Here is a 14,059-nt window from a genome sequence, read left to right as displayed (position 1 = left end):
CGAATATTGGATACACTTGATAGACAACTTTATTCATAGAAAACCGCAACTTGCCTTTATATATATTAATTAAATTCTAAAATAATCGATATTAACGAAAGATTTGTTGCTAATAAAATTCTTATAAGTTTATTAGCAAATTATAATAGACTTTTTTTCAAAAACCATTAATTATATAGTAAAAAAATAAACACACGAATTGAGAACCTCCACCTTTTTTTGGAGTCTTATAAAGTTACGATACCTACTTTTATAATTACTTATTTCATGTTTACAGAAAGGACGTAGTTGAAATCTTCACATAAAATTAATCCAAAAATAAACCTAATGTTATAAACGTACTTATATGTCTTGTTTTTCATTGTCCATGTGAAATTCGACTTTACATTCAAACTCATATAAATGTAGATCGCAGCTGAAGTGTTAACTCGCATAGCCGAGTTTTTGCTCGAGTGGCCAGTATTGATCCGAGGACCTAACCTAACACAAAACCAAGACCCCTGTTTATCTTTAAACTTGGAGTGCTGCGTACGAAGATTTCCCTCCGAATGACTGCCGTCAAGTTTGACAGCTCTTGTCCTTTCGTAAACAAAGCGATCGACCCTAGTGGGGTCCATTCGACTTTTGTTTTGAGGATTAGCTAAGGACTTAATACCAGGAGTTTGTTCTTGTTCTATATCTCCTAGAAGAAATTCTGAGAATAAAAATTAAGTTTGCAAATTTATTTACATATTCATAAGGACCTAATTCCCGAAAACGGCGGAAATGTTGATTGTCTGTATGTTGATCCCATAAGTGAAGTGTTCTTGTCTCCTTTTAAGATAGTCGATCGTCGTTATTGAACAAGTTAGATTAAATGCTAGTGGTGAGATATATTTTATATCCGCCCTGATGGTGTTAAAACACGCCATAGTGACCCGTGTTAGTGTCGCGTTTCGGGACCATCATGTGTATACCCGGCACCAACATGCTGGCATGATTGTGTTGACTGCCAAAGGTTAATCATCCCTCGTCATTCGACAATCTATTATGAGGTTAATTCACCGTACCGGATTAAAAAAATCATTACAATCTATCTCCATATTGGTTATTACAACGTATTGCAAAATTTAGGCAACTGAACTACAAATTGAAGCCCAGATAGAACTAATAACTCAATTTCAATTACAGTAACCTTATAAGTAATACAGGGCAGCATTCAAGACCCATACGTCCTCAAAACTCGATGAGTCTCAGACAGGACTCAACTTTAAAGTGCACTTCAAAGCAAATGTTACGTCTCTCCGCAAACTTTCAACCGCCTCCAATACACTTATCAATATAAACGAACCACGAACTTCGTTAAGACTGACCAGGTCGAAGAGGTCCTTTAACTGGCTAAAATTAAATTCGTAATGCTTATTACGCTCCGAGTATGAATTGGTAGCCGCTTGTATGCTCAAGAAGTTTTCAACATTTTACAGTTTCGTCTCGACAAAATATTTTGAAACTACTACTCCTGTGCAAATTTTAAGTGAAAATAAGTTTTATATATTACTCGATAGTAAACATTTTAAATTCAATAGCGTCATACTATAGTCTTTTATATTATTCAGACATGGACGGTTGTTTGTCATTTTTCAAAATTCTGGGTTCACTTCTTTAGGTTCTTCCACTTTAATTAATCTCCTTATGCATTCAGAGTCAGGAAGCTTATAACCTTATCTTTAGGGGTCGTTCAAGTATTACGTAACGCAATTTTTGAAGATTTTTTAAAAACCAATCCCTTTAATATCCACATCACGTGTGAAATGTCAAAATGAAGAAAAAAAATATTTTTCTCATCAAAAGCATTAAACGAAAATTTTTGACTGTAACATTTAGAGTCTAAAAAAGAAACCTAATTAGTTCTTAACAAACGACAAAAGCTGTAATAAACTCTAAGAAACGTAATCACTTCGATGAATTAGCATTCAGAAGTAATTAGGCAACACCGAGAACTCAGCAATTACCTCGCAAATTATTTCATTTTTAGTAACCATGTTAACATTCATTAACTCACTCAAAGCAAGAGGTTTTGAAGAAACAAACAACAAACGAGACGGAAAATCTTGAAGTTAATTAAAACTGGCTTTAAAGTCGTCTGGAAAGTGTACTGTCATTGTTTTAATACATAGTATAACAATCTTTGTAAACCTCTGTGTTTAACCAAAAGCATAAGAGTTAAAGTGAAGCAATAGGAGCGCACTTAAAATTATAAATAAACAACTACAGTAATTTATATGAAGTACAGCATAAAAAGAACAAACCAGTACTTCAGCAATAGCATTTGTTATTGAATAATTCATAAACCGATTTACATTTCCTCCACAAACTGCAAGAAACAAAATGGAAACGATGTTGTCATCCAGCGCTGTAAACTTCCGATGATGCATTTTAAAAATCTCCAATGAATTTTCTATCACACTACTTTTGAATTTGTATCGAATTTCTTTACATATGTCGTTAGTATAAAATCATTATTATTTGATTATTTACAAAATGGTTGCTAAATGTTTAAACATATGTATGAAATTCTTGTGTAAAAACAAAATGATAATTTAAAAATGAGGCGACAATTTATGATAAATACATCAAATATATCTGTTGCGAGAGTGATTACGTACACCATAGAACACATAAAAAATTAAATTATGATTTAAAGTATTTGATTAGGAATGTCATATAATTTATTTATAAGTAATTCTTTTATACAAATTCCATGCGTTATTATGTTATTGTTATGCGAACGAATACATGAACGAAAGGAACGAATGAGAATGATACAAATATAAGACGAAAAATGGCCCATCTGAACCGCATTAAATTCAACACAATTTCACAACATGATAAGTATTTCTTTGATAGTCAAACCCTGTAAACATATGTTCCCTAATTGCGTCAGTCAAGCGTAGGGTAATAGCGGGCTGGAGATCTCTCTGAACTCTGAAACCATTGTTGGTTGTCTTGTGATTGTGGTTTACGATGTCGGCGTACATTTGTGATGCATCCTCGTTCATCCACGGCTGCAGTTGATTGCTTCCCTGATCAATAGTATTCAATAGTTTATTGTACAATATTATGTACATGGCATTTATTTTACATCATTATAAGGCGAAATGGACTTATTTTGCGCTACATTATACTCAACGAAATAAAAAAGATAAAATCGATTTACCAACTGTTTTTAAAAAAGCGGAAAAAACATTTAATTGTCCTGTGTTTTCGATTAAAAAACATTGACACAATGGCGTGTCGGCGACTACGACAATATTGGTACAACGGACTTTTGTATTTGACATCGCAATTTCAGACCTGGTGAAAATCTCGTGATGAAACAGAATAATCCGTAAAATACAACAGCTATAGTCGTTTTTTAAACAACCATCAGAGAAACCACTAGACATTGCTTCATGTTAATGGTCAATTATGCAAGCCAAATTCTAATTACGAATTCACAAACGGGGATTTCAATTCCATGTTAAACATACCCAAACGATACATATGTATAGGATTAGTTAAGATTATGGGTATATGTTATTTTAATGCAAACACTGAATCCGGCAGTCGTCTGTCTGATGTGGAAGGCGGAGGCAATCTGTCGCTGTCGACACCAGATGGTCTGGGCAATGATGCATGCAGGGCTGGCATGCTTCACGGCGTCAATCTAGATAATGCATAATGCCTCAACTGAGGTCCAGTTGCATTAACCGACATGGGGAGTATACTCGATGAAGGCAATTTTTATTGAGTACTGAATAAGTTAATGAAGAGCACATGACCGAATAATGCAGACTATTAGTAATAAAAATAATACGAACGATTTTAGTGAATACTATAAACAAATATGTTATCTGAAGATGCAATAAATGTAATAAATTCATACACTTCAGTGATATAAAACTCGGTATCTAAAAACACTTAAATTGCAACCCTATTAGCACAACATGCTTGACTTAGAATATCCGCGCCTTTCCAACTAAGTTTTGAGTTTTCCCGCAAGAGCGAAATCTGTACTTGCCTTTGTTTACATACATAGAAAAATACGGCTACATTCTTGGTACAAACAACTTTATCATAATATTGTGAGCTGGTTATAGAACAAAAATAAACTCAATTAACTTGAAATTACAGTTATTTTTGTTTTAACGGTTTTATAGTTTATGGTTATATAGCCTCTTCAAACCTTACACATAAACTCTTATTGTTAACAATATTCGAAATTTAGACATTGTTACTAGAAATTGATATAATACAGGATTTTTGAAAAACTAACATTACCTATTTTAACACAATATGTGTGATCGGTTCGTGTCTGGTTGATGTGTAGTGAATGAAATAGGTAAAAGTATTGTTCGATATATTTTCAATATATTTACATTCAAGCAAGAAGTAAAATACAATAATGAGGAAAAATGTTTTCAAATGGTCATTAAAAACCTTATTGTAACCAATAAACGAATGACCAAAACACGTGACACGAGAATCATACGCACATTATAATAACATGATTCATGCATCAAAATACATCACACATGATTCATATCAATTACTTTGATTTATGACGTCAAAGCCAGTCTAATAATATAATAATAATAGCCCTATATTATATACTGTTCCACTGCTGGGCACGGGCCTCCTCTACTTCTACGTGGGTATACATAGGTCTTAGTCCACCACGCTGACCTAGTGCACGTTGGCACACATCGCATACCTTCTTCGAAATTCTTGACTGAATACGAGTATGTTTTCTTTCACCTTTAAAACAAGCGATAATTCACAAATAATACACACACAACTTTAAAAATGTCAGAAGTCCGTACCTTTGAGTTTTGAACCAACTAGGCTATTGCTGATTAAAATAATGTCGATTTAGTTATATAATTAATTAATAAACATAGAAGTATAGTTATATATATTTTTACAGCACAATTCAAAAATATTCTGAAATGCAGGCAAGTTAGTCACGTGACCATAATTGAACTTAATTATCATGCTCATGACCTCCTACAAGACCAGAGGGATCGTGAGTGTGTTGTTTAATTTGATTAAAGGGAATATGGACCTTCTGCAATATTATCGTACAAACCTAACTGCAAAACTGTATTGCATCAGGTTTTAGACAAAATTACCACCGCGGTCGATCCTCCACCACGTGATGCATTCAACATGGATTACAGCGTCTCTCTGCGCAATACACAAACTATAAAGTTTTTTTTTGTTAGTCCTAACTCTATTTCGTCTCCATAGAATTCGTAAACAACGTTAACAAGCTTACGTTTTATGTTTATATATTTAGTGAATGTTATGTTTCACCTTATTTCTAAATCCCATTGAAATAAACAATTTACAAAATACAAAACATTTCGCACCATCTAAAACTGGAGGCGAGATGCACACTAATACAAAACTTTTACCAGCAAACATAATACGAGTTGTGCAGACTCGTATTGTGTCCAGTCAGCGGGAAGGTAATTGGAAAGTGGGGAAGAACGGACTCTGTACAACTTAAAGTAATTGCGAGCGCCAACAACTATTCGTTTTAATATACAAGTGACTTGTGTGCATTGCTGTTGTAACTCTAAAAGATTTTAAAAGTGTATATCTTTAGTTGCACAGCAAATTGGTACTTATTGCTACTACCCTTTATAATAATTATATAGTAAAAATGAGATAATAAGATTGAAGAAGAAACATTGACTTTATTCACACGATGGCGATAACCGATTTCAATGGCAAAGCTCTGAAATCAGTCAACTTTACTTTTCAAATTAATCTAAAATATAAATTGCATACGAACATTCGTAAGTCGTTGGACCTGGTTAAAGTAACATTGGCGGTAATCCCCGCGCCTTTTAGTGCCTTACAGACATAAATCTTCACTGTTCAGCAAGCGTGTGAAATGAAATCTCAAAGCGAACAGAGCATGGTAGAGTGCAGGAAATCTCCGCCTCTGCCCTCACATACAATTTTATACGTGGGAAATAAAAAATTCTACAAAAACATTCGTAAAGGCAATCTACTTACCGGCCCTTAGAGAAAGGTAATGCTTGTAGATAAGATGGTAATGTGCTGGTATGATATAAATTTGTATCAACAATAGAGATTCATTAACCAGTATTTACGAATTTCCTATATTGCTGTCCGTTTAAATTTTATATTAAATCATGCTTGCTCTCTCCATTTCCACCAATCTGCTAACAAATATATTCAGGTTTAAATAAAAGCTAATGAAACTATGAATCCACACGTCTAATCACTAATTTATCACTGAGAGGAGGACAATGTGTCTGCATTCGGCTTGTAAATCTCTTTTAATTAACATTTTCACATCGGTATTACGTATGATGAGTGAACGAACTAGCAGCCAGTCATATCTTTTGTATTAATTAAAAAAAGGAAATAAGAATGAAATTCCATTGCGATTTAATAAAGCTACCCATCGATAGTCTTAGACTTACTATTTTCGATAATTTTCTATGGTTAAGTTCACATGACTGTTTTTAATTATAGTACGAACGCTAATAAAAGCAGCGTTCAAAAAATTTATGAACATGATTCTCAGTGTTCGTCTAATTTTATCACGTTACCAGCCAATTTCCTCTATTATTAGATATTTTTTACAAAAACTTTACCTTCAAAATATCTCGAAGTAAAGATTTTATTATATACTTAACTATGCTGGTTACAGGAACTTAAATCTCCCACATTCATGTTTTTGAAATAATACAAAATATTATGAAGGTGATCAAAATAAATGAGTTTCATTACAATTCGTTACATAAGTGACGAACTAAATAAACAAAATTATTATCCGCTACTAATGAGCCTTTTTTTTTTTTTTTTTTTTTTTTTTTTTTTTTTTTTTTTTTTTTTTTTATACTTAATGTTTAACATCTTAATTAACTAATTATAACGCTAATGCTATCAGCTAGGTGATACATGCCTAGTGATATCGTGTATTTGTGGTACACTGTGGGTGTCAGGGGGGAGTGGGTTTCCGCGATTTGATACGTAGCCCGCTCCCCCCATAACTAATGAGCCTTATTTTTGTATTAACTATCTTCAGATAAAGAAATGATACTAAAACATGAATATAACATATAAAAATAATCACCTACAACTGGCGGTAGCCTAGTTGATCGTGGAACGGACTGCCGAGATAAATGTCTGCAGGTTAAAAATCCAGGGCCACACACCTCTGACTTTTCTAAAATTATGTGTGTAAGTATTTTTTTTGTGAATTTATCGCTTGCTTTAACGGCGAAGGGAAACCTCGTGAGGAAACCTGCCTATCTTAAAAGTTCTCTATAACAATTTTGCGGGGGATGTAAAGTCTACCAATCCGCATTAGGCCAGCATGGTGGACTAAGGCCTAATCCCTCTCAGTAGTTGAGGAGGCTCTTGTCCAGCAGTGGGACAGTATATAATACAAGGCTGATATTATTATATTACATACTTACCTACACCTTGGATGTCACCTTGTTAGTTCAAATCTAGGTGCACGAAACATTGTCACGCACAGTTCATTTGGACATAATGTTATTCATCCCGGAGTATCAAGTTAACCATTGAATTGTTCCTTCAATGCATTTTAGCAAATTATACTAGAATAATAGTAGAATAATTTTCTTTGCAATTTATAACCAGTTGAGAAAACAAATTAAAAAACACCCAAATTTCAATAGGGAAGATGGTTGGAAGCTTGCACAAGCCTGGGATCCTGTTCTACATTTAATTAAATCGGATCCCAAAAGACCGGCTGCCAGACCTCAAGACACTGTGAGCTCATTCTGCGTAGATCGGACCGTCATCAGCTAAAATTTAAAAAAGTTGTATATTTGAAAAATGTAGATAGATATTGTAACTTTGACTTTACGGATGAAAAACACCTCAGTCCTCTCCGGAACCATGAAGGCTGCAAAGTCTTCGAAACGTCGGGAAAAAATAATGATATAAAAAACCGCGATAAAATCCGTAAAATAGTTTTTATTTCAAACAAATTAAAGTCTACTCACCTAATACTTATAATTATTTATCTCAATCTTCCGAAAATAAAAAAGTCTGTAAAACATTAAGGAAAATAAACATCTACTTATGCATTTAACTTTATTTAAATTTAATTGAACATTGAACGAATATTTAACATTCGCGTAACATAAGAAATAATTAATAGATTTAATGAAAATATAAGTACTTATTTATTAATGAAGGCTTACATAAACTTACCAGGTATGATGAAGAGAATTTTCACGTACTACTTAATTCTAGACTTTCAGTAAGAGTTCAACTGTATAACGGAAATTTTCAGTTATTTTAACACTTTAATTGACTTTACCGGCCAGCATTAAAGTTTTGTGCGAAACCGGAAGTCGATAAGTCCCACAGAACATGACGGTGCAAACGGTAAGTATTTTCCAAAGATCAACTTTTCTTCACTTCATGAACTTATAGTTATATTTTCTTGGTACATTCCTACTTGAAAATGCGTAGTTACATTAAAAGTATGATATCATATTTTTATTTTATTATTCATCGGTTGTTATTTTCGGAGTCTTGAGAATACAGTAAAAAATATATACTCGTATATTGAATAATTTGTCTCCTACGGTCAACCTACATGGTTTGTAATGAAGATGAGTTTTCACAATCGTTAATGCTAACGTTATGTATGAGAATGACATATCCTAGTGATAGACTTATCGATAAGGTATGTATGTACTTATGTCATTCCCATACATTTTCAGTTTTCTATAAGCGTTAACATTTGTAGGAAATTATCTTGTATACAGTCACAGGAATTTATCTGAATTTGGATTCCTAAACGGTGCTAATTTCTGACAGGAGGCACTGTGGGTCGTGAAAGTCTGATATTTTAGTACTAAGTAAACACTGGTAAACCGTTTAAGCAAACATAATTTAATTGAAAGCTTATTGTACTGACCCCAAATTAAACTGAAATATATGACGTGACCTAAGTCTTTTATAAGGTTATTGCAATAATAAGCGTTCAGCATTAGCATCTCTATATACCCTAAAACTTTTATAAAAAAAACATCCACGAAGTTTCAAAAGGCGAACAGTCAGTCAGTAATTTACTTAAGAAAATCATAACAGTTATTATTTTCTCCAAGTATAAGTGTGTACTAATCATTGTTTTAAATCTTTTATTAGGATTTTTTTAAAACAAATACTTTATAATATAACAATGTTTACATAATGTAATTAATTATAACTATTAATTAAACCGTTTTCTGAAAACTCTACAGAGTACCGCAAAACAAAGATTATAAATTCGAATCCTAGTCACGCCATCTACCGGCAAATTCTCAATACAGCGCAGAGCCAGCATCAGAAGTTTCGTGAACGCCATTTTGTGATTGGTTACTACAGAGGTGTAGTCTCTGAGGATTGGCTATTTCCTACGACATTTGTTTTTCTACAAATATTTTAGCCAGTTTTCCATAAACATGCCACGTAATCGAGAACAAGCTGCAATGAAAACAGCCTATCTTTAATTTGTCAAACAGATGACTGTACAATCGGTGTATCCGCCTTGAAATTACGTTTTTTCGTCAGTAAAAGTAAGTAAATGTGTTTGTTTTTCTATCATTATGCGTTTTATATAATTTGTTTCGGTTATTCATACAAAAGATGTTGTGTGATTGTACTACTTTATCCATGGCTTTTCATACACGCTCATAAATTGACGTCATTGAGTTGATTTCCATCACAAAACCAAAGAATTTATAAAATTGTTTTTCGTTTTTGCAATGTCAATCACTTTGTTAAAATAGTGCTACACTCGTTCCTAATATAAATTGGTACCAGTTGGATTTTGAAATACGTCGGTTCACTCGAATATCCTTAGTTTTAAATTTACATTTTGTATTCGAATTTCGTTCTACGTACAATGTTTTGTGTTTTGCATAATAGTGCTTAATAACAGTGGTGCACCTCTAGTCCGGTCGAACGAGGCCACAAACAGTGTCCACCTCTAAATTTGTCAATTACCAGCCATGCTTAATTGGGGGCTATTAGGAATATGTGTCAGCGCCTTGCGAACCCGCGCCGCACGCTGTCCTAAATCCATACTCTAGTAATAAAGCAAGAAACGGTATCCACGCGAATGTACCGAATTATCGCATTTATATTCCCTACATTTCTAGATAACACTGATAAGATAACATAAGCACTCGATATGCCATTCCTTTGTAATAAACATTGCTCAGGTTGTTAAATAATTCTTTTAAAAATTGTTGTAGGTAAGGGGTCACGATGTCGGCCCAAGTGCAGGCCCTGTATGACTTCACTGGAGAGCCGGGCACCACAGAAATGTCAATAACATGTGGTGAAATCCTTACGCTACTCAATACTGAAATTGGTGAAGGATGGTGGGAGGGCCGGAATGCTAAAGGAGAAACTGGATTGTTCCCGGCAGCTTATGTGAGAAAACTCACACCTGAAGAAAGTTCACAAACGAAAGCAGCTCCTCCTGCTCCAAGATATGATCAAGCAGCTGATGACTGGGGTGATTCACAGTTCAGTGCAGGTGACAATAACTTCCAACGGGGCGCCTCTCATGAAGACGGATGGGATGATGATTGGGATGACGACACATACTCGGAGATCGGTCCAGCACAACAACAGCACAAGCCACCCTCGTACACCCCGCAGACTCCACTCACACCACTACCAGGAATGCCTATCAATGATTACAATCATCACATTGATGACAATGCTTCCAACTTTGGCTCTTCCGTGGGCACAGTTAGAAAGAATAAATTTGCACCTTCATCTAAAATCAGCGGAGAGAGCTACCTACTGGCCACACTTAATGTTGAAGTGCCAGACTCAGATAAGGTATATATTATACAAGATGAAGAAGGTTATGTATGGTCACCTTTATCGCAGCCATACACTGTTACAGTAGCTTCTCCAAAAAAGGAGTCAAAATTCAAAGGAATAAAAAGTTTCATAGCATATCAGCTGACACCTTCGTTCAATAATATACAAGTATCAAGGAGATACAAGCATTTTGACTGGCTACATGAGAGATTACAGGAAAAGTTCACTCTTATTCCAATACCACCATTGCCAGATAAGCAAATTTCTGGTAGGTATGATGAGCAATTGATTGAACGTAGAAGAGTTCAACTTCAAGAATTTGTTGATTGGATGTGTAAGCACCCAGTACTGTCAAAAAGTGAAGTATGGCAGCATTTTTTAACTTGCACTGATGAAAAGCGGTGGAAGGCTGGCAAAAGGCAAGCAGAGAGGGACAATTTGTTAGGTCTTAACTACTGTGTGTCATTGATAGTACCTGAGAAAGCTTTACTACAGTCTCAAGTGGATCATATAACTGAACAGTGCCACATCTTTATTAACAGCATGGATGCCTCGGTTAAAGCTGTATCAAACATGTGTGTACTGCAAACAAAGAGATTCCAGGGACCGTACAAAAGTGACTGCCAGAAAATTGGTGAAGCCTTCTACAGTCTAGGTAATTCGTTAGGCTTAGATGAAGGCTCTATAGTGTCCAAATCTAAGTTAACATCTGCGATAACTATGACAGGTGGGATATACATTGAAATCGGAAGAATGTATGATGAACAACCCAAATATGACTGGGAACCACTTGGTGATAAATTCCATTTATACAAAGGAATTGTAGGCAGCTTTCCTGACGTGTTGGCCAATCATAAGGGTGCAGTTCAAAAGAAAAGGGAATGTGAAAGACTGACAGCTGAACACAAGATGGAAGTGGCGCAGTTAAATGAAGTATTGAGGAGAACTGATGTTATATCATATGCACTTCTTGCCGAAATCAATCACTTCAAGTCTGAAAGAACTGTTGATTTAAAAGCTACAATGCAAAAATTCCTGAGACAGCAAATCACTTTTTACAAAAAGATTGTTGATAAGTTAGAAACAACTCTGAGATACTATGATGAATAAGTAATCAGTTTTGACTGAACAGTGGAATTGATGTTGAGGACTGTGAGTGAATAAACAGTTGAACTATTTCAGGAGTTTGGTGTTATGGTAAACCATGGATGATATCTCTTATCATTGTATCGCTAGGTTTTATGAAATATTTATACAGTATCAACCCTTATATGGGCAGACTATGTAACGAAACATTACTGTAATATGAATAATCAAAATTGTATGTGAATCAATCATTACTTGTAACACTAAAATATTTTATCCAAAGGATTAGTAAGGCATTAGTGTATTTTCCGATATGAATTTACATTGTGATGAAATTTATGACTGAATGTAAGTTTAAAATATTATGTATGATGCCTACACATTGGTTTTACCTTCTATGAACTAAAATGTCTGTAAATATTTTGCTATTTTTCATTCCGTGTTATAATATATTATTTTATACTATACCTATTTTATTTTCAATATTACACTAATTGTGGATCAATTATTTTGAGACAATTACTTTGTTGTATAATTTTAGAGTAAGCGTTGTACTATATTCCACTTTTGTAAGATAGCTTAGGGCTTGCTAATTAAATAAATAATGTAATTCGTTATTATGACTTTTAATATAATTATAAAACAACCTTGTCCACAATACTCATTATCAAATGTAAGTATAATTAACAAACATAGATGACACCATCTTTATTTACTTTGACTGATAATAAATCTTTCCATTTTTTCTAGGTTAATTGAAGATTGCAAGCATGAGTTGTCGAAGGTGAAACTGAGCAAACTACCACTGTTGGATAACATATTAATATGGCAGAAGAAAAAAAGAAAGATGGAAGTGCACTGTTAGCAAAGAAGAAAAAAGTAAAGCCAAGGAAATCAAGAGATGCGGACTGCTGCAGCGTCAATTTTCTTAAATGCGTTCTACATATCTTCAATGTGGTGTTTTTGGTAAGTTTTGATTAATATTTTAAATGAGTTCTTTAAAATTCACCTTTGGCAACATTTTAGTACATATCAGGGGAGGATTTAAAAAAATTTAAACACATTTTTTACATAGAACTCGAGGGCAAATTTTCATCAATAGAGCTACTTGTTTGGGCTGTGTTAGGAACATAGGTGCAGGAGTTTTTAAACAATAAAGATTTGTAGGATAACAAAAGAGTAAAAGCGGACGTTGTTTTCGGGAATACCTACTTCAGTGATTGAGTGATTTACTTAGGTACCTTATGTTTAATAATTTCCGTTAGTCCATCCTAAGATGTTTTTATTGTGTTTTTGTAAAACTTCATTGGGTCCATCTGCGAATTTTGTTTGAACTACATTCATAAAAATATCGACACCTAATTGAAAATTAATCACAAAACCAATTACATATCACAAAAAAATATTTTCATACATTTTGCTGCCGCCCCTGCATCGAATATTTTTATTTTCTATTTATAAACTATCTTTTACTGCGGTTACGCATACGTGAAAAAGTTTTTCCGGGATAAAAACTTACCTATAGCACACACTAGTAGCTTCCTACTAGTGAAAAAAAATCAAAATCGGTTTAATAATTCCTGAGATTAGCGCGTTCAAACAAACTCTTCAGCTTTGTATAGAATAAGTTTTTAACCAATGAACATAAATTTTATTAAATCAAATTATTTGTAAGCATAGGTAGTTTACAGGTGTTATTGAAATGCATATTGTTCACTACGCTGTCCTGTTGCGTCAGCGCACAAATATATTAGTTTTATGTTGACTATTACATCACATAAAGTTAAAAGAAAATATATTATTAATCAGTTATTCGACATTAAAAAAGTCGTCTATAGGGTATAACGGAATGATGGTTACATAACTCTCATATGGAATTGTATTTGTGCGCGGACTTTGGGATTGGTTGTGCAATTTATTGTCTCATCAATAATGAAACGGCTATGTGGGCGGGAGGTCGCCCACTTTAAATTCAAATATAATGCCGCGTACCGAGAATTTTGCGATGGGTGCTAGAAAAAATTATACATCACTAAACACAATTTCAGAAGAAAAAATTACTTATGTAACAAAAAGCTAATTTCGCACTTAGGTCAACGTACTAATA

General features: G+C 33.9%; 2 protein-coding genes across 5 annotated transcripts in view; both read left to right on the top strand.

Moving 5' to 3' along the window:
* Positions 1-14,059, top strand: part of LOC115449750 (CD151 antigen) — a 187,211-nt gene that overhangs the window by 163,536 nt on the left and 9,616 nt on the right. For all 4 annotated transcript variants that reach the window (XM_037441222.1, XM_037441219.1, XM_037441220.1 and 1 more), the window contains one exon: positions 12,703-12,918. In XM_037441222.1, the coding sequence (XP_037297119.1) occupies positions 12,778-12,918 (141 nt within the window). In that variant the 5' untranslated portion in view covers positions 12,703-12,777. The remainder of the gene's footprint in view (positions 1-12,702; positions 12,919-14,059) is intronic.
* Positions 9,446-12,569, top strand: LOC119190129 (sorting nexin lst-4-like). Its single transcript, XM_037441218.1, has 2 exons — positions 9,446-9,602; positions 10,284-12,569. The coding sequence occupies exon 2, from the start codon at positions 10,297-10,299 to the stop codon at positions 11,974-11,976; it is 1,680 nt and encodes a 559-aa protein (XP_037297115.1). The 5' UTR covers positions 9,446-9,602; positions 10,284-10,296; the 3' UTR covers positions 11,977-12,569.

This window comes from Manduca sexta, chromosome 22 (assembly GCF_014839805.1).
Source record: "Manduca sexta isolate Smith_Timp_Sample1 chromosome 22, JHU_Msex_v1.0, whole genome shotgun sequence".
NCBI classification, from domain to species: Eukaryota; Metazoa; Arthropoda; class Insecta; order Lepidoptera; family Sphingidae; genus Manduca; species Manduca sexta.
The sequence above is the reverse complement of the archived record's forward strand: the minus strand, read 5'-3'. Positions and strand labels throughout refer to the sequence as shown.